The sequence below is a fragment of the Hemibagrus wyckioides genome, linkage group LG06 (assembly GCF_019097595.1).
Source record: "Hemibagrus wyckioides isolate EC202008001 linkage group LG06, SWU_Hwy_1.0, whole genome shotgun sequence".
NCBI lineage: Eukaryota > Metazoa > Chordata > Actinopteri > Siluriformes > Bagridae > Hemibagrus > Hemibagrus wyckioides.
Window position 1 is genome coordinate 28,954,497 of NC_080715.1, and position 26,461 is coordinate 28,980,957.

General features: G+C 37.3%; 2 protein-coding genes across 6 annotated transcripts; one reads left to right on the forward strand and one right to left on the reverse strand.

The window, feature by feature from the left end:
- Nucleotides 1-1,897: 1,897 nt before the first annotated feature.
- parp14rs3 (poly(ADP-ribose) polymerase family member 14-related sequence 3) lies at nucleotides 1,898-18,581 on the reverse strand. 4 transcript variants are annotated; one of them, XM_058392559.1, is made up of 26 exons: nucleotides 18,410-18,581; nucleotides 17,529-17,707; nucleotides 17,194-17,215; nucleotides 16,931-17,089; nucleotides 16,466-16,702; nucleotides 15,539-15,772; nucleotides 13,252-15,326; nucleotides 13,055-13,151; nucleotides 12,861-12,965; nucleotides 11,186-11,248; nucleotides 9,292-9,468; nucleotides 9,048-9,214; nucleotides 8,933-8,963; nucleotides 8,716-8,820; nucleotides 8,348-8,410; nucleotides 7,564-7,740; nucleotides 7,305-7,477; nucleotides 6,734-6,779; nucleotides 6,478-6,597; nucleotides 6,302-6,364; nucleotides 5,832-6,008; nucleotides 5,127-5,309; nucleotides 4,388-5,017; nucleotides 3,884-4,038; nucleotides 3,620-3,794; nucleotides 1,898-3,543 (listed from the first exon to the last, which is right to left on the reverse strand). In XM_058392559.1, exons 1-26 carry the CDS (start codon nucleotides 18,579-18,581, stop codon nucleotides 3,245-3,247), a joined length of 6,084 nt encoding a protein of 2,027 aa, XP_058248542.1. In that variant the 3' UTR covers nucleotides 1,898-3,244. The 4 variants fall into 4 exon arrangements, with proteins under 4 accessions (XP_058248542.1, XP_058248540.1, XP_058248541.1 ...); XM_058392557.1 differs by having other exon boundaries at nucleotides 6,671-6,779; XM_058392558.1 differs by having other exon boundaries at nucleotides 6,734-6,782.
- Nucleotides 18,582-18,707: 126 nt separating this feature from the next.
- Nucleotides 18,708-24,776, forward strand: nmi (N-myc (and STAT) interactor). 2 transcript variants are annotated; one of them, XM_058392560.1, is made up of 9 exons: nucleotides 18,708-18,885; nucleotides 20,045-20,110; nucleotides 21,014-21,172; nucleotides 21,347-21,463; nucleotides 21,632-21,815; nucleotides 22,096-22,202; nucleotides 22,298-22,484; nucleotides 23,880-23,983; nucleotides 24,265-24,776. In XM_058392560.1, the coding sequence occupies exons 1-9, from the start codon at nucleotides 18,850-18,852 to the stop codon at nucleotides 24,466-24,468; spliced, it is 1,164 nt and encodes a 387-aa protein (XP_058248543.1). In that variant the 5' UTR covers nucleotides 18,708-18,849; the 3' UTR covers nucleotides 24,469-24,776. The 2 variants fall into 2 exon arrangements, with proteins under 2 accessions (XP_058248543.1, XP_058248544.1); XM_058392561.1 differs by having other exon boundaries at nucleotides 20,048-20,110; nucleotides 24,265-24,775.
- Nucleotides 24,777-26,461: the final 1,685 nt, after the last annotated feature.

Here is a 26,461-nt window from a genome sequence, read left to right on the forward strand (position 1 = left end):
AAACTTTTAGCCCAGTACACTGCATCACTTCCTGCTTAGCTGCAATTTGAATCACAATCCTTCATGAATTAGCTTTAATATTAATAAGATTTTATTTTGCACATGCTGGGTTAAAGAAAACACTCGAGAGGATGAAATATGGGGTAAATTGTGCTTGTGCATGTGACAGAAATTTGCAGGCTTGCAGCAGGTATGTTTCAGTTCTGATACCACTAGATGGCGATGACGTGTAGTCGCAAATTCTTTGCTAAAAGCCTGTTGTATTATTGATGCACCAGCCTTCATTTCTGGGCTGTTTATCATATTTTCCCTTTGCAAGTGCATCTCTACTCTAAATGAAACAGTCCAGTGTGTGGTGGTGTTTTGTTTTTTGTTTTTTCAAAGAGATCTGGCGTTTCTACAAATATATTCAGTGGAGTTGCAAACAATTTATACCATTCAAGAAGAAATAAAATATGGACTGCATTTTTAATGTACATGTAGTTCAAAGAAGAAGAAAAAAGACCAACCCTGAAATGATTAGATGTTATAATGTCATCTGACCCAAGCTTATCTGGAGGAATCGATCACGCCCAGTCTCAATAATCTAATGTTATTCCAGTAACCAAACAATAGTATCTGTCTTCCGTCATGGACTTTACACTGCTTTACACTGAGTTGTTTTTTTGTTGTTGTTATTATTATTAAATGAGGTTTCTTATTTGGGGGGATCTCCTGTTGGTGTATAAAGCAAATAAAGAGCTTCTGTTACGGTGTTACCTTCAAATACCTGCCAGATTGAAGCACTTCACTAGACAGAATGTTGTGGAAACGTAAACTTTGATCTGAGTCATTAGAGGTCACGCTGCCTCTAAATACAACATAGCAGGCAGTAAACATGGCCTTTGTTACCTTGACTTTCATTCAGTCATAAATTTTATTTCAACAGCAGCACCAGAAGCCTCTGAGGGAAAACAACAACAGTGTGGTGGATTACCAGAGTGTAGAGTATGAATGTGGCATGACTACAACATTTCAAGACAACTAACTAACTATTTATTAACCAGATAGATAGATAGATAGATAGATAGATAGATAGATAGATAGATAGATAGATAGATAGATAGATAGATAGATAGACAGACAGACAGACAGTCTATACCTACGGTCTAAGAACTGCCTCAATAATACTCTGATACAGGAGAAGAGGGAGAAAAGACAACTGCTTGAGTTTAGGGAGAACTGTACGTCTCTGTTGGCAGCACTTGTAGATACCTAGAACATGCTGGTTAAAGTTGAGATCATCCAAAGTAATGCCACAGTATTTAAAATGCTCCACTCTTTCAACTACAAAGATCTACAAAGATAAATTCTTATGATATGTCCCAAGGAGCTGTTACAATGAAGATACTGCTTCTTTTAATCAAAGATCTCATACTCTGTTGAATGCTCTTTGTCTTCAGTTTGCTAATCATCTCTTCTTTTTACTGCAAGAACCAAGACCATAATATCTCAGATTACAAAATTGCCATGAAAAAAAATCTCTTCAATGTTGAACGAGTCACTGAGGTTTTCGGATCATTAGCAGAAACTTCTAGGCTTTCTTACAAACTTGAAATGTGGAAGCAAAACCAATGAATTTCCCATGATGATATCTAGGTTTGTGTTGTGTTTCATCTGCCAGAGAACTGCGATCAGTGTGGTTCACTCCTACCTGGATCAGTGGATCAGATGGGTCATTGAGTTTAATGAATCTGAATCATGATCAGTGAATCAGTTGAAGATTTCCAGCATGTTTGGTGTGTGTGTGAAAGTAATTTTTCTAAACACAGACATAACAGGATATTACAAATGAACACAAATAGCAAAAAACATTCTTTATTATACTTTTATAGTCACATGATCTCACTGGACATTTGGGCAAAGCTGAATGAATCATTGAGTTGAAATAACTCGACTCACTGGAAGTCCTTTTGTTTCTTTTCTTTGGAGACCCTGAGATTTCTTTGAGGCGGGAAACAGGTAGTAAGATGTATTTAAGGCAGTCTGACCACATGCCCTTGCTAATTTATATGGATCACATACTGTATGTAACGTCATAGGATTTTGTCTTCTTCATCTTTTTTTGTCTGAAAGCTAGAAGTTTAGATCCTGTTGCCCTTCTCTTGGTTCATTTTGATGCCCAGTGGTGACTCAAAAGCACATGATTTCATTATTGCATTATCAAAATCCATTCATGGTCTATAGACAGTTCATTACCTTGGGTATAGTCTCAAGGTTGTGTAGTCAGGTTAATGTGTGTTACTTTAGTGCTCATCATAAGCCTTGTGGCCATAATCATATGAGAAGTGTCTGACTGTATACCAAGAAATATCAGGAAACTAGATTAGTACAGTGCATCCTGATCTCAACTGCTTCACTCCTTTTGCGCAGATAAAATAAACACCATACAGCCAAAAGTATATGGACACCCTACCATCACACCCATATGTCCATGTTGAGCGTCTCATTCCAGATTTATTTCCCTTTTACTGTTATTATAAGCTCCACTCTTCTCTTCTGGGAAGGTTCTCCACTAGATCATTGTGATCATTCAGCTACAAGAGCATTAGTGAGATCAGACTCTGATATTGTAAGAGTGAGGAGGTCTGGGGTTCAGTCGGTGTTCTAGTTCATCCCGAAGGTGTTCAGTGAGGTTGAGTCAGAGTCAGGGATCTGTGCAGAACATTACAGTTCACCTGAAGTCCACCTTCATCAACCTTCACACATCATGTCTTCCTGGAGATCTGTGCTTAGTGCACAGCTGCATTGTCATGCTGGAACAGGGTTCGAGCCTCTTAGCTCCAGTGAAGAGAAATTTTAATGCTACAGCATACAGAGACAATACAATTTTGCACTTTGTTTGGGAAAGAAACATATATTGGTGCTACATGACCAAAAGTTTGTGGACATGTGACCGTGTGTTTGAATTAAGTTCTCTGAATTCCTTACATTGCTCCATTTAAGGTACACAATCAAATGCATCTGGTGTATTTATTTTTCTATGTATTTATTTACCTTATGTAAAAACCCTAGCATTACAAAGAGTAAACAGCAGAACCCAAACTAGTGCCTGAAAACATGGTTTATGGAAACTGAATGAATTATGGCTTACATCTGAATATGAATTATTGCTTAATTATTAAAGTTTACACATCATTGCTGGATTAAGGTAATTAATTTATGATTTATGTAAATGATATACTTAAAAAGTCCCCAAATATGGTCACAAGGTATTCTTAAAGCTGATGAGATAGTCAGGGTAAGCCCCGGCATCACAGAACACCACGAAGATGAATGGATTTTGCAAATTGTCTACAGCACAGTCATGAAGCCCAGCACGGGGATCTTTCGGGTTCAGAGGGTCCGGCTCCTTCATCCCCCTTTGACTTTTACATGGTGACCCGGTCACAACTCTAGCTCTGTAGATATACTTCAGTCCGTTGTGATCAGGGTTCGAATACTGATCATAGCAGGAGTACCAAGCTTCTTTGGCGAAGTACGTACCATCACCGTGAACGACAGCTTAAAAATGAAAAAAGAATAAAATTCAGTACTTTGGACTAAATACTATATTGGGTGTTTAGAACGTAAGACGTACCATTTCTCCCACAGAAACTCCTGTTGAAGCCATTCTTGTTGATTTTCTGACAAATGTCTATGGTCGTGCCATGATAGAGGAACTGTTCATTTTTCTGATTGGGGTACTTTTTGTCCACTGCTTGCTTCAACACGCAGTACCGTTGCCATTGTGACTGACTCTGAATTCTGCGGATCTGTGGATCAACACATTTATTAATAATTAGTTACAACATCAAATGTGTCACTATATGATGACAAAATCTGATCAAAATGGTCTTTATACCTGCATCACTTTGAGAGGAGGTATGTCTTTATGTTGGCTGGATTGTAAAAAGTCTCTCTCTATTTTTTTGTATTCTTCTGAAGTTGGAGATAAAACAACTGTTTCCAAATCATTTCCATCCATTTTGCTCCAAGTTGGTGGAGGTTGAATGACAGCTAAAAAACAAAAAAATATGTACTTAATTGTACGGCTGTAGTGTGTTAATTATCCTTTTTCCAGTTCTCCGCTGCCGGCAAAATGGAAATTGACTTATTCAATCAGTATAAACATATTTCTACGCAGATATTTCCCCTAGTAGGTTAGGCAATAATTGAAATATAATAAACTACAAATTCTTAAATCTCTGAGTGTCTTCTTTCATATGAATCACCAACCACCACTATGGAGTGTGACATAACAAAGAAACCATCCTAAATTTGATTCCTAAAATCACAGGAAATTTTAAAAGTTAAGTAATTTCCAAGTGGCTCGCAGTCCAAGCTTGCAGAAACATAAGATTATTACCTGTGTCTGAGTCAGCAAGTAGGGTTCTCTTGACTTTACAGGTCTTCCCCTTGGAGTTTACCTGTTTCATCTCCTTGAAATCCATAGTAAATGTTTCCCCTTTGACCTGGTAGGTATATTTATCCTTTTTCTTGTGAAAAGCTAACTCCAGTTCATAGCTAATGCTGGAGTTTAGTGGCTGCCAAGTCTCTCCTTTTGCTACATCCCAGTGCAATGTTTTGCTCAGCCTCCTTTCTTCACCTTCTCGGATTTCCCTGTCGCGGGCTGCCTGGACGAACTTGTTGATGTTTAGAACGGTGTCTAGAACATCATCCTTCTTCCCTGACACAATCAATTTGTCCTTTGCCACCACTTGAACACGCACTTCATTGGTTTGGCTGAACTCCACGATAGCCTTCTTGTTGACTTCGGGAAGGTTGGCTATAAGTTCTGACTGAACATCCATGCTAGTACATTCTTCTGAAACTAGATCATCCAGGAACTTTTTGACCTTGGCAATTTCAGTAGATGATGTTCCATATAGCTCAACATTCGTGACTGGGAAAGTCACTGCAGCTGTCTCAGCAGCGAGACAATAGCTTAGCTTGGTGGTATTTGACATTCTTGTTTGAGTTGGTTTGGGGATAGTTGCTGTACAGAATGCACAAACATATAGCATTGTTGGTTTAAAAAAAATCAATAGCGCATTGCATATTGCATCAAACGTCTCAATGATCAGTGTATCCAGCCCAAAGTTTACCTGGAGAAGGTTTTCGAGAAATCCTTTTGAACTTCATCATAGCATCCTCAAAGTCTGACACCATCGTATGTTGGAAAATCACAATATGGACAGTTTTTAAAAATGCTGGTGTGTTCATAGAAAAATTTGCCACTGCATCCATCATGGCATTTGCTACAGTAGCTGCTGCCAGGTTTCCTGCTCCTGAGGAAAAACACACACCACTTTCTTTTTAAAGAACTTGAAATTTAAATAATTTTGCTCATATTTAGGCATTCATTTTAATACATAAAAATTTCTGTAGTAACTAATCATTCACAGGGATTTGGTGTATAGTGGAGACTAATGGAGAATGTATGAGTATTAATATGGTGAGCTTTTCTTTTAGAAGGCATTTATATTTAACATTTATGGAAGGAGTCTCCAGTGTCAGCACTTTCAGCCATTCTGGTTTCTCAGTAACGTGACAAGCTACACTGTTTTAATAACTTCAAGATTTAAGAAAAAAGGTGGCTAGTGAGGTGAGGCAACCGTTTAATATCTGGTCTAAGTGAGGACAGCAACTAATCTTACTAGTCTTAACATTAAATGCAACTACAAATGGTTGAATAAAACACACTGGACTATTCTTCTATTAAAAATTATTATTAGGATTATTTATGTATAATGTAACATCCACAGCATTTCATGTTTTATTCCTGAATGAAACAGCATGAGTGTGCTTACCAGTTCCAAGAGCAGGGAATGAAACAGATTGAATCTTATTTTCTTCGCACTTCTTCAGAACTTTAAACATGCAGTTTGTGATCTCTTTCTCCTCGGTCTGACCAACCATATGGACGATGTGCTTAAATGGAAGGTTTCCAGCTGTTGTCAAGACCACGCCATCACTGGGTTGAACACCTTTATCCAGGAAAAAAAGAGGGAGGATGATCACAATTTCTCATCAATAATCATGACCAAAGCAGAGCTAGGATATAGGCCAGGGTGTCCAATCTTATCCGGAAAGGGCCGGTGTGGGTGCAGGTTTTTATTCCAACCAAGCAGAAGACACACCTGAGCCTACTGAAAGCCAAGATCAGTTGATTAAAAAGGTGGAGTCAGATGTGGCTACTGCTTGACTGGAATGAAAACCTGCACCCACTCCGATTCCTTTGTGGATAAGATTGGACATCCCAGAGTAAGGGATTTTTTACCCAATTTTTTGCACTCATCCACAACGGTCTGTCCGGCTGCTTTAAGGATAGCTCCAGATACCCCTGAAAGCAATGATGTACAGTATTATTAAACCTTGACCTTGCAGTCTTTGCCTTGTTCAGGACCAGTGATATTAATAGTACATATTGGCATATAGAATAAATATGTAAGGTACCTGAGCCTAGATTAAGGGTGGTATTGGTGCTGCTGACTATAGCGTCCGTTGTATCTTTTGTGATGTCGCCGCAAAGCACTTTAACTTTGATTGGGCCAATGATTGCTTCTTTGATGTTTCCTGTATATAAGTTGATTTGAGTATCTCAAATAATCTGATATTTTCCTGCACATATTTGGTAAACAACTCTTACCACTACAGACATCTTCCTCTTCAGAAGAAAAACTCTCTTCATCTGAACCATAATAATATTCACCTTCATCTTCATCTTCATCCTTGCTTTCTTTAGTGACATCAATGTTCTGCTAATAGTGTTAACATTGTTATATTTAAGACTGGTGTCTCACTATAAATTTAATATGGAAATATTCACATTGGGCTTAAAGTTGGTGGACCCCTGACTATCACACCCATATGTGCTTCTCGAATGTCTCGTTTCAGATTTATTCCCCTTTTAAGCTCCACTCTTCTGGGAAGTCTTTCCACTAGATATTGGACAGTAGTTGTTGGGATTTATGTTCAGTCACGTATTGATATCAGGAGAAGGTCTGGGGTTTAGTTGGTGTTCCAGTTCATCCCAAAGGTGTTTAGTGGGGATGAGTCACTCGAGTTCTTCCACTCCAACCTTCACACATCATGTCTTCATACTGGAACAGGTTTCCATGAAGTGAAATTGTAATGCTACCACATGCATGCTAACACTACTGCAAGACATCCTATACAGTTGTGTGCTTACATTAGTTAGGGGTAGGAACACATATGAGTGTGAGGTTCAGGTGTCCACATACTTCTGACCACATGATATACAGTACAGAGATGATTTCTACCTGGGAGTTTGAAGCCCATTGATTTAATCCTTTCTGAAACTCTGTCAGAACTTCATCTCGGTCAACGACAACGTAAATGAGTTTGAGGACAGTAGAGGAACGTTGAGACAAGTGGTCATGAAAGCCTTGTAACATAGCAGTCATGGCATCCATCCTATTAACACCACCTCCACCTTTAGGAGAATGAAATCAGCTGTGAAATGTGTCAATGATTATATAAATCAGTTCACAAAGCATTTTAATACAGTTTAATGCATACCAGTGCCAACCGCAGGGAAGGAAATGGTGCTGATCTGCTTCTCTTCACATCTCTCCAATACTTTCATTACCCGTAACCTTGCCTCTGCAGTGGAATGGGGTCCCATCATGTGGATGATGAAATCACATTGCAGATTTCCAGCACTGGTTACTGCAACTGTATCACTCTGAAGTGGACCTTAAAAGACAATCAGTAAGCTAAAGGTAAGACAGACTAATGACACGTAAGACAGAATTGCAGTATGTGACCTATATATCTCATTTCACATACACCGATCAGGCATAACATTATGGGAAGTGAGAGGCAAAGTGAATAACACTGATGATCTCCTCATCATGGCACCTGTTAGTGGGTGGGATATATTAGGCAGCAAGTGAACATTTTGTCCTCAAAGTTGATGTGTTAGAAGCAGGAAAAATGGACAAGAGTAAGGATTTGATTTGATCTATCAAAAGTGATCCAAGGAAGTAACAGTGGTGAACCGCTGACAGGGTCATGGGCGGCCAAGGCTCACTGATGCATGTGGGTTCGGCCCGTGTGATCCGATCCAACAGACCAGCTACTGTTGCTCAAATTGCTGAAGAAGTTAATGCTGGTTCTGATAGAAAGGTGTCAGAATACACAGTGCATGACGGGTCAGGGCTGTTTTGGCAGCAAAAGTAGGACCAACACAATATTAGGCAGGTGGTCAAATAAGTATTTATTTGTTTAAACCTTGGAAATTATTTCCTTGGAATTATGTTAAATTTGAGTATACAGTTTGTTAGCCTAATCAGGAACTTACCATGTTTTTGACACTCCTGTTGAACAGAAGGTCCAGCAGCACTGAAAATGGTCCCTGAGACTCCTGAACAAAAGGATAGTATTTTATTCATGTAGTAAAGATAAGAACTTAAATTTACTTAAACTTAAATTTCTACAAGTCTTGACTATATTATGCATAACTAAACTTTGGAACCTTGGGACATAATGTCCAAGGTCCTCCAAAATCCTTTTGATATACTAGTAACCCTGAAAAAATCTTGATATGGATAATAATAGGGTATCTGAATGTTGTACAAGTCTGTTTATTTGGCAGATTTCAGTGCCATATAGCCAGAATAATACCATATAACTATAGATAAATTGTAAGTATAAATCATAGCAACACACCTCCTGTCAAGTTCATTTGGTTATTAGTGGTGTTGACAATACCACGGACAGATTCATTGGTAATGTTTCCCTTCTTTATTTCAATCCACACACCTGCAATTTTGACTGTTGAGAGAAAAAAAGAATAATTCCAACGAAAAAACAATTAACCACTACAGAAGATGCGTCATAATTTTAAAAATGCCATGTTGTTATTTGTGTTTTCAGCATTCCATACCTTTATTTGCAGGCACATTGGTAGGTGCAGTCTAAACGCAAAAAGAGTAAAATCAATGATTATTAAATTCTAAAACCACAAAATGACTGTACTACTACAACTACACATCACTAACCGTGCTGTTCCTCTCTCTGAAATAGTTGCAGTAGGCGTAAAAAATGTTCTGCTCAAATGACACTACGGTTATTTTTTGAAGGCTAGAAGATGTTGACTGAGACAAATGGCTTTCCACTCCTGCCAGAATAGCCTTGATGGAATCATTTGCTCCGATACCACCTCTCCCTGCAAAAATATTTACATCAATTTTGATTTTACATTCATTTGACACATCTAATGCTTTTGAACGAGGGTGGTCTCACCTGTGCCAATTGCAGGGATGGCTATTGTGGCAGCCTTTGTAGTTTCACACAGTTTCAGGACATTCTTCACAGAGGAAGTAATATCGGCAGCATTATTTGGCCCAACCATCTGCGCAATGTGCTTACATGACAGTTTACCTCCGCTTGTCAATACCACTCCATTCTCTTTCTGTTTTCCTGTAAACATTATATAATAATACGTCAAATACTTTGGAACACAAATACAATCAGGTTTATAAATATTTAGACTGTGACACAATTTTCCATAATTGCATGATGTTCTTCACACGCTTCAGGGGTTTCCTCTGGGTACTTCGGATTCCTCCTCTCTCTGGTAGGCTGATTGACATCTCTAAAATGTCTATAGTGTGTGAATGGATGTGTGAGTGTGTGATTGTGCCCTGCAATGAGTTGGCAGCCTGTCCAGGTTGCCCTCAGCCTTGTGCCTGATTCTTCTGGGACAGCTTCCTTGGGTCCTTGTAAACCCTGTGTAGGATAAGCGGTACCAAAAATGGATAGATAGACGAACGGATGGATGCCAAACCTTTGTAGTCAATGACTGCCTGAAGTCTGGAAACTAAGGACAACATCAAATGCAAAAGAGTTTCCCTTGAGGTCCTTTGCCATGCCTGCAGTTGCTTCTTGTGTGCCTTTCTGCTTCGTCTTCAGTAGGTCAAAAGCAAACTCAATTAGGTTGAGGTCAGGTGACTGGCTCGACCAATTAAGAACATTCCATATCTTTGCCTTAAGAAGATCTTGGGTTGTTGACCTCATGTTTTAGGTCATTATCCATCTGTACTGTGATGTGGAGTCCTATTAGTTTAGCAGGATGTGACTGAATCTAAGCAAAACGTCATGTCAATACACTACAGAATTCATTCTGCTGCTTCTATCAGCAGTCATATCATCAATACACACCAGTGACCCAGTTCCACTGGCAGTCATACATACCCATTCCATAACACCACCTCCACCATATCTGAGAGATGAGGTGGAATACTTTGGATCATGAACTCTTTCTTCATGCTTCCCCATCATTCTGCAACAAGTTAATCTTGGTTTATTCTGTCCAAACAATCTTGTCCCAGAACTGTGCAGGCTTGTAAAGTTGTTTTCTAGTAAAATCTATAGAGTTCTTGAGAGTTACATGAAGGTGTCTCTTGATTGTAGGCCTTGACGAAGAGCTCCTTGAGTTTTCTTGACATGGCTAAAGGTTGCGGAGAGGTTTTTCTTCACAAAGGAAAAAAAAAATGGGGATGTGGTAGCTTAGTGGTTAAAGTACTGGATTAATGATCAGAAGGTTGTGAGTTCAAATCCCTGGATTGCTAAACTGCCACTGCTGGGCCTCTAAGCAAAGCCATTATAACCTCATCTGCTCAGTTGTATAAAATGTAAACTGCTCTGGATATCTGGTGTGTCTACAAAATGCCATAAATGTACATTCTGTGATCATCCTCTTTATTTGTCTTCCAGGCCTTTAGTGAAGCTGAGCTCACAAGCACATTCTTTCTTTTAATGAATGTACCACAAATTTTTGGTTTAACCACTCATAAAGTTTCTGCTATCGCTCTAATAGATCTGTTTACTTTTTTCAGCCTAATAAACTCCAGTCCTTTCTTCCTACTTATGAGGAATTCAATGACTTTTGAACTTATGAAAATGGAAGCACTATCTGTAATACCTAGATGGTTAATGCAATACTTTATTGCATTCTATGGAATTAAGACGAAAGTCTATACTTCACGTCTCGAATCTTTTCAGATCCACTGTGGTACTGTACAGAGGCAAAATGAAGAAAAATTGTGTCGCTGTCCAAATACTTATGGACCTGATTGTACACGGTAAATCAGCAGGAATTAAACTTGAATCTGTACTTGATTGGTTGATTGATTACCATGTTTTTTGCATTCATCCACAACTGATTGTCCAGCCGCCTTCAAAATTGCACCAGACACGCCTACACATGACATAAAAGACAAACTTACCATTAATAGCATTATATAAAGTTAAAAGTGCATCACATCACCCAGCACCCTGTACACCAGAGTTCTCAGCTACTGAAATTGTAGATGGCCAAAACTAACTACAATTACATGTAATAGATTCACCACACAGCTCTTGGGAAAAGGAGGTTCCATTTAGTTCATAAAAAAAGTTATTCTGCTTGTTCCTCGATTAAAAGAAAACCATTAAACGTATGTAGAACCACACAACAGGTAGAATTCCTTCCGAAAGCTACAATCACTAACCATCAGAAGAACCCAGAGGAACTGGGTTCTAGATACGTCCTAGAAGAGGGTCTAGATACTAAAGGACAAACAAGCACTCATTTCTATCCTCATAACTATCTCTGAACATAGGGGAAGGTTATGCAATGTAGTTTCACGTGTGCTACATGTGTTAAAGACACACTGAGATTGCAAGCTGGGGATTTGGTAGGGGCAGATTTACTAGTAAGAGAAATCTATTCCCCTTTTTCTTTGCTTACTAACATGCTAAACAACTCTAGTGCAGCATTCCAGGGGTAGTTGCAACTGTAATTTGTAAAACCACCAAAAGCTTGCAGTTTCTCCTTCTCAACTACCAGCTCCTTCCTTGTTCACAGAATGACACCAACATCAACATGACCGCTTGCAGTGTAAAGTCAACAGGTTAAAGTTCGCTTTCTCTACTTCCCCTTCTTTTTATCTGAGTTCATATCAGTATTGTATTCCATTCACTTAATTTACACACATAGTAAATCAATAACAAATCAATAACAAACACTGTAAATCAATCAGTAACACAAATCAATAACACACACTGTACTCTGATGACCAGAGAAGGTCATCACCAGCATTAGAGTTACTACTAACAGTAGTTGGCTAGCTTAAGCTAATGCTATTCTCTGTGGTCCCTTGTCTAGCCTGTTGCTCATGCTGTACTGATTTTTCAGTCTAAAATGCTGCACAAATATTTGAAATTCGGGATAGTAGAACAGAATAAATAGCCACTTAAAGCTATATCTGTAAAAGCGTAATTAAAGTATTTTTATGTGCTCTGACACAGCAAATTAAAAACACACTTTTGTAAGGGCATCAATTTTTTCCCCCACTTTTCATATTGAATGTGTCGTGGTGGGAATTGATGTTATTGTAGCTTACAAATGACCCTTTACAAGGCCCCACAACAGCAGGGATAATTATCCCTGTGGTTACACAGTTCCGGTCAATCAGACTAAGGGCGATGTCCTATGTTATGTTCAGTTCTTTTATAACCTATGTTCTATCAAACTAGAACAAAGTCTGGAAATGTTGAAAATGATGACAAGATTGCAGTTTAAAGCTGTTGCTACTGTCCAATTAGTGCCACATTCAGTTCTTAGTGATGATGGATATAATAGTTGGTGGCTTTCTGTATGCAGGCTTAGCACATGAATAGGGATAACTAGTAACCACATCTCCTCTCATTAGTATAATACAGTGACAAATTTTATCAGTCTGCTGTAGGTGGCTGATTCCAGGAATCTGATTTCGCCTCAAAGCTCACCCCAAATTTCTCCCAGATGCAAAACAGTAATATATGCGTACCTGTGTCAAGATCCAAAGCTTTGTTGTTGGAATTAACAATGACATCCACTGTTTCTTTGGTGATATCTCCTTTTTTGAGAGACACTAGCACTCCATGAACAGTTACTATCATATATGTGAAAAAAAAAACTAATCACCATAAATTCTCAAATGAATAGTTACAGTTACATTAATATAGTAATAAGAAAAGGTACCTTCTGTGTTTGATGGTTGTTTAAGAGTTTGAGATTTTGTTTGGTTTTGAGAGGTAGTGTTTGTTGGAGTTGCAGATGCTTTAACATTAGAAAATTCCTGGTGATAGATGAGGAGAATTAAAATAGTTCATCATAATATCTGTTAAATTATGATGAACAAATAACAGGTATGGTTGCGTGAAAAAAATCTCACATACCAGCTGAGCAATGATGTTGTTGAACTCCTCCAGTATCTTCATATCAGAATCTACAATGAATATGTTCTTTATATTCTTTGGGGAATTTTGTTGATCATTGCTGAACTGTAGTACCGCTTCTCTGATTGCCATGCAGCTTTCTTTGACGGAGAACCCAAAAGTTTGACACCCTATTGCTGGCATTGCGACAGAAGTATCGTTTCTTGATTCTGCTTTCTGGAAGCTACTGAGAATAGCTGACTTAAGGTAGTGAGAGCTCAAAGTGAACTGTTGACCACTCTGAGGCAACACAGTATAAATAAGGCTGTTGGCATTGAGATTTCCCGGGTCACTCAGGACCACGTCCCCAGCAAGTAAAGTTTGTCTTTCTTTCTGGAGTTTGTTGCACACTGCTTGAATATCTGAACCTGCAACTTGAAGAAACCTTTGAGCGACTGGATTGTCAAAAGCTAGTTTGCTACTCATAGGACAAATCAAAGCATCGGCTGGAAAGTGCTGCAGATCCCCTTCTGTAACTGTTAAAGTAATGTTGCTGTTTACTTGGTGGGTGTATCTTTTTGAAGGGCCAGTCTTGTGAGTTGAAATGTAAGCCTTGCAACCCCAATCCTTGGCTTTGGCCTGAATGTTGGCTTCGTGTTTATGTATGACCTTAGATTCTCCTGCTTTAGAATAAGTCTGCTTCTCTGTGCAAATTGTGGATATATGCTTTTTTATAACAGCTACTACGTCCTGGATTTTTTCTTTTGACGCTGTAACCTTCATACACGGAGAATTCATTGTTCTGAAAGTTCGAATGCTTATGCCAAGGTTTCTGACTTCTGGAATTTCGGACAGTTTCATGCAAGAGTCAACAAACCCCACTTCCTGCAAAGATTTTAGACTGATAAATTCAGTTGCTGGTGTCTTTTTCTTCAGATAATCCTTAACTTTTTTTGAAAGATTTTCCACCACTTGAGCAAATCCGCAGATTACAATCTGGGTCTCTGACTGTATGATGTTAACATTCTGTGAATTATCACTTAATTCCACTTTAATTTTGTTTGAAAAGTTCACCCAGTCTTCACTTTTAATTACTGTGCCTACATCAGGTGTAAGTTGGATAAACTCTTCTTGAAGGATTTCTTTTACTTTGACTTCGGCTGCACCGATGCGTCCTTTCTCTGCAACGATCCCAAGAAGCTCTCCATTGTTCAGAAATAAAGCTGGAATATTACTTGGTACAAAATGGTTTTGCTCAAATTTCTTGAGATCTAGTGACTTCAGGAACTGAACCATATGGTCTGAGAGGTTCAGTTGTTGAAAGATAACATTCTCCTGCGATTGCTTGATGACCCTTTCAGCAGTACCTACACAATCCCTCAAACCTTGGAGGCGAAATGTCAGATTAGTAAAATTTTTTGTTAATGTTACATTTTGAAGTTTTACATTTTGAAAAACACATTTTTCTACTAACTCTAGTGCCTGTCTTGAGTCAAACTGAATCACTTTTTCAAAAGTGTTCCTTTCCAATTCTAATTCTGAAGTTGCGTTCTTAACAACGTTCCTAATCTTGTCAAACAGGGTGGTGACGTCTGGTTTTAGGCCAACTACTGCAATTTTGGATTTGGATTCCATGTAAGTGACCTCCGCATCAGAACTGACAAATCCAAGGCAATCACCCTGTACCCTTTTCCAGATCTCAACCTCAACTGGCAACTCATCAGTGCTGTACCTGCTAAGAAAGGCTTGTGCTTCTCTTTGGGCTTTACTTTCCCAAGTTGCTCCTAGTCGAACTGCAGCTAAAGACTCTTTTTCCACAGCCATCTCTAGTGCAATCTCTCCAGGGGACGTGGTCTTGTCAAAAATAACATTAGCATGAACTTCCTTTAATCGAATCTCAAAATCGTTTTTGCACTTTTGTTTTTTTTCAATGAAATTGCGGAGTACCTCGTTGACAGGAATAATTGTATTTGTTGCTATATTGGGACATGTAGGTGTGTCTCCTGTCAAAGCCTTCTGAAGACTTGAGTAGAAAAGCGAAGTGGTAAGGTCTGTGCCACAAAGACGATGTTTCAGTTTCACCACTTCTTGTGCAGCTATGGCAGAAGAAACAGAATGCAGAAGAACCATTTTTACAGTAACTTTACATTGTGACATAATACATACAAAGATATTTCAAATTCAAATTTTATTTGTCACATACATATACATACACAGTGCGACATGCAGTGAAATGTTTTTTTCACGACTGTCCGGTATGTAAACATATATAAAAAAGTATTAAGAAAGAGATATTTGGAAAACTTACTATGAAAATCTTGAAAGGATATGACCACACTCTTTTGTTTGTTGACCCAAATTAAAGACTTGATATCAGCTCCACCACTCCTTTTGTTGCTGAAGTAGAGGGTAAGAGTATCCTCTGAAATTTTGCTCATATCCCCCTGTACCAGAACCGAATCTGTAAACTCTAAATGAGAGGCTTCAATCTTCATGCTCTTCAGATTTTTGGCTGCACACTTCTCCAGAAAAGATTTTGAATCTGGAAAACAATTCATAATTGATTTAATTAGACGTGGTTGGATTTCTGATGGGAAGGTTGTGAAATCCCAAGTTTACCAAGCTGCCACCGCTGGGCCCTTAACCCTCAATTGCTCAGTTGTATAAAATGAGATAAAATGTAAGTTGTTCTGGATAAGGGTGTCTGCCAAATGCCAGAAATGTAGACTGGATTTCTCATAACCTTCTGAGACTACATATCTTCATATGAAGACATTCAGAGGACATCTACTGTCCCTGTGTCCTATACTGTAGATAATTTTTCTTAAGATAGAATGTATTTAATCAGAAATGTTCTTTGCCATTTAAAGTTGTCAGTAGCACAATCCCACTTTTGAATTAAAAAAAAGAAAATCAACATCTGTAAACTTGAAGCTACAGCAGTTTCATTCAGTCCTTTTTATTCTGCAGGCCAATGTATCTATAAACTGGAGCTTGGAGAGGGGGAAAAAAGACTGAAATGTCCTGCATTAAGGAGTGGACCAAAATCTACTACAAGTTTTCTCCAACCTGATTATACATAGTGATAGGTTCATAAAGACTCAGTCTTGCAAAACCAACACTCCCCAGTGAAGCCCCTCTAAATACCATGCACAGCTTACAAAATGTTATAGGTCATAAACCCCCTTATCAGCTGGACAGAATTTGATAATAGAAAACTGGCTCTGGAACTCACCGATGTCTTCATTGAAGGTGACCACAATTCTCTCATCATCTATTACCTCCCAGGTGTGTGCTGCTTTTTGACTGCAGCTTCCAATGAACATGCTAATTAATTTACACTTGCAGCTGTCTTCAAAACCACTTAAGATGAAGCGACGAGGATCCCACTGCTCTGCTGAAACTGCTTCTTTATACAACTCCACCGTCAGATCGAAATCATGTTTCTTCTGACTTAGAATTGTCAATACATCTAAAGAACAGCATCAACATTTTTAGGATCTGTGGTGTATTGCTCTAATTCTAATTAATTTTACTGTATTTTATTGTGTGTGATTCAGAATGTCTTTTTAGTGCACAGAATAACTTATAAATTTACACATATAAATAATATTTATATAAATATTAATTAATATTTGCACAGAATAACAATAAATTTGCACATCTTAAATTTGACAAGGAATAAAAAGCACACTTTTACCTGAATGACTGGCTACTTTGAGGATCCATTTGTTTTTCCCTTGTTTTGTAATTTCAGCTTTGTCTGTAAATTGTTCAAAGTATACTGTAAGAATATCTTTATCAACCGACTCCATGCATCTGATAAGCAGATCCTTGGTTTTTGAGTCCTCTTCATTTTCTGAGACACAAAAATGATTTCATTGACCTATTTAGCATCACATGTTTATAGCTTTTATGTAGCACATTACTGAATGTTACATATTATTTAGTTTATTGCAGTACCTTTTTGAACTTTAGCACCAGCCTTTTCATAGTTCATGAAAAATGCAAAAAAGGAGAAAAGAAATAGATTAGGCATTTGAACATGATTAAGGCTATTGAGTAAAAAGCATAAAAAAGGCACCATTTATGTAATAAGTGCAAAAAAAAAATAAACAAACATAGAACCACTTCCTCATTCTTTACATTTACCAGCAGAGTTTCAGTATTCCTTTAAAACCTTGCAGAGTAATAGACGTAAAGGCCTAACAGGTAGAACAAGTTATGTTCGAAAGACAATAAGCAGCCGGACTATTGCTCGCTAATGATTAGAACGTCATTAGAAAAAAAACTCTCACCTGTACATTTGTGGCTTGTGCAGTTTTGACATGTTCAAGATTTTCTGTCGTGGGTCTTGGCAAAAGAGGTGGTTTAACCTTTTCCTTCTTGACATTCAAAGATTTCACTGCGAGTTCAACAACTCCCTGGGATTTGAAATCGATTTTATGCACTTCTTGTTTAAGGACATTGTTTAAATCTGGATTTTCCAAAAAAAGAAAAAAGAAAAAGCATTAATGTAGGAACAAAATGTCAAAATAGGATATAGAGTCCTGGCAGCAACATCAGATTTCATTATAATTATTTCTCGCTTTAGTTAACATTACTAAACTCATCTTTAACAAATAAAGTGAGGTTATTTCAGTGTCATTTAAATAAACAGTATAAACACAATGATTGCTTCAGATTATAGTATGCTGTAGACAAAGCAGAATTTTGAGGCCCATTCACAAATTTTCTGGTTGTACATAAATAACCTGCGGCAAAAAAAAAATATTGTTCTTACTGCGTCCATGTCTAAAAATAAGCCTGTCCTGTAAATTTGCATAAACTGAATCAAGCTGCTAAATGTTTTGCACTAAGTCACAGGGTGTAACTCTTAGAAATCCCCCAGTCACTTTCACTTGAGTCCTGAAAAGTCAGGAATGGAACCTGCATTGATTAATACTTATTAAATAGTCAATGTCAATGTTAAAACTAACATTATTTAAAACAACTTGTGTTTTATTGGTGCTAAAGTGCAGTACATGGCTCGAGAAACCGATGCAGGAAGTGTTAGTCGAGCAAAAGTGTGAGCACAGGCGTAGAGTTGCTGAGGAATACACATAGTCCTATTTCAGAATGTGTCTACACAGTGTTGTTAACAATAATCCTGCTATTAAAGTGGGTTATAATTTGGTACCTGTTTCTAGGAGGTAGATGAGCAGGGCTTTCCTTTTGTCCTCGGGATGCTCTTTAATCTGCACGACCTCTCCACCAGATTTCCTCTTGTTTTTGAAGTAAAGCTCTAGTTTATATCTCACCAGCTCAAAATCCCCTGGTAGACCCTCAAGAACCAAGGTTTTCTCCTCCATTCCTGTTAAAGCAGCGCTAGAACTGAGCTGATGTGAACTGTGTCATTGCTGTCTTGAAGTAACCGAGTCACCTGGATAAAGTTAACTTGGAAAAGCCCAACTTGTTATTTTTAATGGACACTTTACTTTCACTTTCGCTTCAGGGCTCTGAACGTGACTTCCTTGAAATCCTCCACCCTTTTACACTCGCAAAAACACAACTGGACAATATTTCGAAAGACTTCCTCTGTTATTGCTGTTGTTCTTATTATTTTGGATAGTTTGTGTCATGATGTCAGGTGAACAGGAGCAGGTAAACGGAGAGGTAAGCTCGAGTGCTTGATAACTTCATGTTGATGTATGGACGAAAGCAACGGCCAAGCGACAATATAATGTCATTTTTGTAATAGTAGACATTATATACAATCCATAAAGCGTACATTTTGTGTTTCTCTGCTTAGCGTAAAATATTAATCCACGGTGTTTGTTAACCCTGTAATACATTTAAAGGGAATGGTGGGACGCCTAGCTTGCACGTCTGTGCTTTTATACTTAGCTTATATCGACAGTATCGTCTATATAGTATATGTAAACTGCATAAACAGCTCACTCTGTAGTAGTTAGGTTTAGTTTAGTTTAATACATTTTGTTTCAACACTTTTTTCACCTGCTGAAATATTCAGCTTGATAGCAAAAAAGCAAACCAAACAAGTGATGCAGGTTTGTTGATACTGATCTGCCATTTTGTTTTTGCCAGCTAGCGCCTCAGATCAAACTGGATTTTTTAGCATTAATTTTTATATTTATTAATTTAGCATTATTTATTAAGCCACAATATGTAATAATGTAATATAATTATTATTAAATAAAAAAAGTATTATTTCTACTTGTTTTATTGGGTTGTTTTTTGATAGTTATATCATATATATGTTACTAGTAGCTCAGTCACCGTTTTGACACGTTTAACATTTTTTCTTCTGAGGAAAATGAAATGAAGGAATGAGGTAAAGGGAAAGAAATGTATGTAAAGACGTAATAAAAATAATAATAAAATGCTTAAACTGTGAACCAGTATTGATGCATTCATTAATAGGGACTTATAAGGCTAAGAATGTTTATTAAATGCTGTAAATGTGAATATTGACCTCGGTCTGATCAAAAGGCAAACCACTTAGCAAGTTTATTAAACCTGGTAAAGGTGCTGATAGAATGGAAAGTTGCTGAACTTCCACTACGAATGCATCATGTTGACAAATAAACTAGTATATATTTTTTTCTAATTATGAATTTATGAAGCTAGAAAATAGCTTAGCAGCTGCCCGAGATGGTTTGGCAGTTTAACCTTTTATCCTTTGGATAGTGTTGCATGTTAAGCAAAGTTTGCCTCTGTGCTTAAAAAAATAATAATAATTTTCTCTTTATTACTTCTTTATTTATTCACCTTTTTCTTAACAAGCATTTTTTCTTTCTATTTGTTTTTGAAGCAGATTGTACAGTCAGCAAAAGACCAGGATCTGACCAAAACCAGGGAGGAGCTGGAGAAATTGAAAGTGCGTTTGCATCACATCTACATCACATTTTCATATCATTTTTGTCCAAATTGGAACATTTGTTATTGTTGCATACTCAACCTTTTTCAATCACCTATCCGATTTAGGATGATCTATTTATTATTTTACATCCATTCAATTAATTTTCAAATTTTTTCTTGTTTAACCAACAAAATAACATGTAACGCTGTAATTTAGTGCAGAAGCTTTCACCAGGGTCATCAAGACATAATCAACACTCCTCTATAATGTGTTTGCTAAATGTTTTTTTTTTTTTTTTTAACACATATTAGATAGAAACTGAATTTGGTGCTAAACAAATGTAAAAATGAATATGATTTAGTTTATTTCTACACTATTAGGAGTGCTTTATAAAGTTTTATAAAATAAATGGAAATTTTAATCTTAGTTTATAATGATGTGTAAATGAAAGTATTTAAACAGGGTTGTATGAATGTGTCATGTGGGTAGCGCTAACGCAAAACAGTAAAATAACCTATTATTATTATTATTATTATTATTATTATTATTATTGTAGTAGTAGTTCAACCTGTACTGTCTTAAAGTCGATTTATTAATATCATATGTGTGAGAAAGTAAGTGACATTAAACATCACAATACACAAGAGTTAAGGAATTTTTTTTATTTTTATTAGTTTTTTTGCATTAATTCATTAATTTGTCACACTTTTATATAATACTTATTTAGAAGCTTAATGCTTACATGGCTGTATTAATTAACTACATTCAATTATAGTCACACTTTTTTATTTACTACTTTTATTTACTACTACCACAACTACTTTGTGATTTTTTTTAATAAATAGTTTTATAGAAGTTTAATGCTTACCAGGCTGCATTAATTAAACACTAATTACTGAATTATTATTCACTATCCTCTAGAAAATGGTAGAGGCTGTGGAACGAGAAAAAGACAAGCTGATTCTGGTGAAAATGGACACTGATGAGGCAAAGAAAAAAGCGCAGCTGGAGGTCACAAATCTGATGACTGCTGGAGAGCAACTTGTAGCCAGCTTCAACGATAAGATAAAGGATATACAGGTATGCTGTAATAATACATGTTCATGTACATGACACTGCAGCAGTCATGGTGAAATTCAGTCTGTACTCATTTCCAATTCAAATTTAGACTAAAGTCATGTTTTATTTGCAGCTATAAGACTAGTGCTGTTGCCTCACTTACTTGACTTACATCTACAACTCTTTCTCCTTTAGGCAGAAGTCAGTACTATGACACAAACCAACCAGGATCTGCAGAAAAAACTACAGCAATATAAGTTGCAGCTGAAAACTAAGCGGACTGAAACAGACCATTTGCAGCAGAGATTTAAGGTATTGATTTATTTGGTTTTAGATGTAATAGACTAGAAGAACACACGAGGGCAGCACTTAAGTTCTCGCTTCAAATAAACAATGCAAACATGTTACATCTAACAACAACCAACAGCGACAGAGTATCAGGATCAGTTTAAGGTCAGCATCGTGTTTGTACTTTTACAGATCAAAGCTGAGATCCCTGAGAAAAGAATGAGATTCACCTGCATCAAAAACAAGGAGGAAAATGAGTGGGCTGAGGAAGAAGAGCATGAGGATCAGGATATCAGGGCTGTCTTCACCATCATCCAGAGACCTGCCTTTCTGCTGAAAGGAGGCGAAGCTCTCATCACCTTCGAGGAAGAGAAAGGTAAAGCATCTTCTCTGAAAACGTACGATAGATTGAATGTTGTGTGAAATTTTTAATATCCAATCTGATGGAAGACTTCTGCTTGAAACTTTCCACACATAGTGTTTGTACATAATAACAACATGTCAAATGTTTATAGATATTTACAGCTACATATTCAGATATTTACAGACAGAACCAGAAACCGAGCAGGTTAATAGCCGTTGCAGTGGTTAGAATATCTCAGATTCAAATATATCATCTCGTTCAACATGACATTTTCATTCATCCTGTCTTCAAGTGGCGGATCAGATCCTCAGGCTGCCGAAGTGCACTGTAGCCTGCGACAAAACCAAGAGTGAAGTAAAACCAGGCACCATATCTCTCGAGCCCTCTGCGAAATTCGAGGTGTGGTAAAATCACATCATTTCAGTTCTAAATACTCGCTGTGAAAAAGACACCAGGGTTATGTCTTCGTCATGGTTGTGTCTTCTTCTCTACAGGTGCATATTACCGTGTCCAAGAGAACCATCGAGTTCTCAAATGCTTTCACTCTTCTGCCTGAGGAACGAATGAGAGACCGCTTGGAGCTAGGCTTCTCCAAACCAAGCCGTGGAGGAGGCGAGGTGGAGAGAGTCGAATATGATATGAAGAATGGAGCAGGCCGCATTACCTTCCTCAAGACTGGAGGTCTGTATGTGATATACGTAAGCAGGGTATATAATCACCCAGAATGGAATAAATTCCCTATTTGTATTGGATTGGATTCTTTCTAAGGTGTAATATATATATATATATATATATATATATATATATATATATATATATATATATATAATATATATATAACCCAATCCAATACAAATTGGATTCTTTCTAAGGTGTAATATATATATTACACCTTAGAAAGAATCCAATATATATATATATATGATATATATGTATATCTGATATTTATTTATTTATCTATCAGATATTTTTCAGACAACACAACTAAATCAAGTGATTTCTCACCACTAGATGGCAGTGGTCAGCTTTATACTAAACAAAAGGCTTGAACGTTCTAGAAGTATTAACACCCAACACATTGTACATTAGATATGGCATGTAATTAAACACAAACATTATTATGCAGATTGAACAGATATGTTCTATACAGATACAAATCAGAGGCATACTATTCTTTTTTATGGAAAGCTTGCCAGAAATCTTGACTGGTTGAGATCAGGACTTGAATTCTGTGAAACACATCAAAATAGTAGTTTAATCATGTCAGGTTAACGTGAGTGAAGACCACATTCATTAACACGCACCTAACAAATTTTCCCCCTCAGGTCTGAGTGCTGGGAGCTCTCCAGCCTGCAGCTCTATGGTGCTCGTGTCTGCTTAATTTGTTTGTTTTTTGTTTGATTTATGTCATGCCTCTGTATTGTCCCTCTAATGTGTCATGTGTTTTGAGTTTTCCCTTTGAATAATCTATCAATTTCTACCCTTGTATGTCTTCATCTCGGCAAAGTATTTGTTCAGTTTTCATGTGCCTGTCAAAAATGAGCCTTTTTTTGTTCTCAGCCATAATTCGGCCTATGCTCATTACCAATCTCTTGCCCGATCTCCCAACACTTGCCTTATATTTTGATTTAAATATTGTCTTGCACCTTTGGACTGTTTGCCTTCATTATTTTTATTCTGTTTGCCTCTTAATGACAGTGGCACAGATGCATTTACAGCATCCTTTAACTGCCTGTCAGTTTAGAGACAAACTGTTTATATATTGCAGGCGGTAAAAAGTTTCTGCGTTCCTAAGAGTTAAATCCTTACAGTTTAGACAATGCTGACTTCTATATTTGAACATTATACAGATATTTAAAACACTAAACCAGATGAATATAAAGCGACATTCTTACATTACTGTATACTATATGCAATCACAGCTCTTGGTTGGAAGATGAGCTGGAAAGAAGCAAAGAAAGAACATTACTCTTCACTCATTGCTCACCAGCATTTTGCTGTATTTTTTCTTCTCTGGTAAAGATATGGACCGACAGCGTCTAAAATGATGTGCAACTTTTTTTGTTCCATCTCCAGTGGCAGAGAATTTGACGCTCAGGGGGAATTTCTACATTGATGCCCCCAGTGAGATGGAAGTCACTGTGGCACCGTTGTATGGCTACCAGCTGAAGAAGTTTCAGGTGATTTGCCGCTGATGATTCCAACGTGTTTTAGGGTTAGAAAGTAGTTTAAAGAATCTGAGGTATCTATTTGAGTGCACTACATATTTAGAACTTTCCAGCTCCGCAACACACCTGATGCTGATTAAGAAGTCTTTCATGAGGCTGAAACTGCCGTCTCCAGAAGCAGTATTATGTAGCGCTGCTTTAACAGTTTTATAGCCAGCCCAAGCTGTTTTCAATAACTTCTAATCTCTGTGCTCTGTATGTTATTTACTTTTTGATACGTTCTCCATCCATAGACGTTCTCGGGTGTGCCAAAGCGCACTGTACTGCTCAGAGGCATTCAGGACATAAGCGATGAAGAAGATATGCAGGACCATCTGGAGATCCATTTCCAGAAGCCCAGCAACTATGGCGGAGAGGTGGAGAGCATTAAATACATCTCCAGTGGAAAGAAGCTCAAAGCTTTCTTCAATGAGGACTGTGTTGAAGCGGAAGCCTAATAAGCAAATCGTCTGCAGAATCTACACAACTCTTAACTGCCAAGCGATAAACATACTCTTTCCTATAGCGATGTATTTTAAAATGGCCTCTAAAATAGTAAAACAAATGCTAAAAACAATTAGCTTGAACAAATAATCAAATTTTTTTTTCAGAGGAGGCTTATGCTAAGCCAAAGGAAGGATTATAAATTTTTATTTCAATATTTCTTATTGAAACCATTAATTAGGGGCACTTCTTTCACTGTTCTACATTAACCAAGCTTGATATCCTTTAAATCATGAAATAAATAAATAAATCTTATTCTGTTTAAGACACAACTGCAATGTATCTGTTAAAGCTGATATTAAGGGTCTTGACTGAAACAATCTCAGAAAAGTCCAGGTTGGCTGTGATTTAAATTCTTGGCTATTTATTTTTCAGCACTAGATGGTAGTGCTCAGCTTTAACCAATGAATTTGAAGGCGATGAATAGCTGGATAAAAACTCCTCATGACCAGAAGAATCATCATGTACAGATGCACTCAGCAGCAACATAAACATCAATCAAATAGATATATTTAATATTGAACAATGCTTCATTCATAAAATGTGACTACAGTAGAAACAGCTTGCATGCATATGATAAAGCAATGTTCTAATCACTGGGAAAAAAAACAATTGAAAAGAAGTCAAATTCAGAGCATTAAATATTAAACCCATTCAGTCGTTTAAATAAGATTAACAGCCTGAGGATGTAAATTATTAATGTCTGTGCAGTGTCAAATTCAGCCCCAAGACAAACAGAATGGACCTTTTGGCCAATTCCTGCCTGTGCGTACAATCCTGACCATTTCTCAAAAACAGATTAAAAATTCCACTGTCATGGTTCATACTGGAAATGAGGTGGAAATTCCTTGGTTTTTTTCACCAGACAAATACTGAAAATGAGTTAAGGGACATCCCAAACAAAGGCAAGTGAATTAAAATGTGCAGTACCTGAAGACTGGGTGTGATTAGATGTTACATCTGTGGTGCATTCGCACATTATCTATTTTCTGTTTCAACCTCTGACAAAACCTCAAACACTGACAGGATAAACAGATGAAAAATGAGGTTGCTTGTGTGAAACTAAAGATCTGTCAGTTTAGCAAGCAGGACAGCTCTTAGGTATCACCACTAATACATGGTTCGTCTGCAGTATATGAACATATGAGGGATGTAAGCGAATAGGAATGCATTATTAGGATTAAACAGATCATGGGTTTTAAACAGAAACAAATACAGATGGAAATTGGAGGCACACTGCTTTAATGCATGACCAAGTGGTCTGATATAAGTCTCACAGGACTGAGATGGAACTGATGAATGAATGGGTAGATGGATGGATTTATGTACTGATGAATGGATGGATGGATGGATGGACAGAGTATTGTTGCATCATATATATATATATATTTATCTATCTATCTATCTATCTATCTATCTATCTATCTATCTATCTATCTATCTATCTATCTATCTATATATATATATATATATATATATATATAAAAATGTTCATGTGATTCATCAAAGGATGGATGGATGGATGGATAGATAGATAGATAGATAGATAGATAGATAGATAGATAGATAGATAGATAGATAGATAGATAGATAGATACACTATATTGCCAAAAGTATTCGCTCACCTGCCTTGACTCGCATATGAACTTAAGTGACATCCCATTCCTAATCCATAGGGTTCAATATGACGTCGGTCCACCCTTTGCAGCTATAACAGCTTCAACTCTTCTGGGAAGGCTGTCCACAAGGTTTAGGAGTGTGTTTATGGGAATTTTTGAGCATTCTTCCAGAAGCGCATTTGTGAGGTCACACACTGATGTTGGACGAGAAGGCCTGGCTCTCAGTCTCCGCTCTAACTCATCCCAAAGGTGTTCTATCGGGTTGAGGTCAGGACTCTGTGCAGGCCAGTCAAGTTCATCCACACCAGACTCTGTCATCCATGTCTTT

Bases quoted from the DNA above. Each gene is read 5' to 3' on its own strand.
- parp14rs3 (XM_058392556.1), bottom strand. From the start codon at position 18,581: ATGGAGGAGAAAACCTTGGTTCTTGAGGGTCTACCAGGGGATTTTGAG. The intron at 17,708-18,409 runs GTACCAAATTAT...TGGAAAATCCAG, and splicing joins CATCTACCTCCTAGAAACAG to ATTTAAACAATGTCCTTAAA. The intron at 11,249-12,860 runs GTACGCATATAT...TGTCATGTGTAG, and splicing joins AGCTTTGGATCTTGACACAG to GCGTGTCTGGTGCAATTTTG.
- nmi (XM_058392560.1), top strand. From the start codon at position 18,850: ATGATGTCAGGTGAACAGGAGCAGGTAAACGGAGAG. The intron at 18,886-20,044 runs GTAAGCTCGAGT...TTGTTTTTGAAG, and splicing joins AGGAGCAGGTAAACGGAGAG to CAGATTGTACAGTCAGCAAA. The intron at 20,111-21,013 runs GTGCGTTTGCAT...ACTATCCTCTAG, and splicing joins AGGAGCTGGAGAAATTGAAA to AAAATGGTAGAGGCTGTGGA.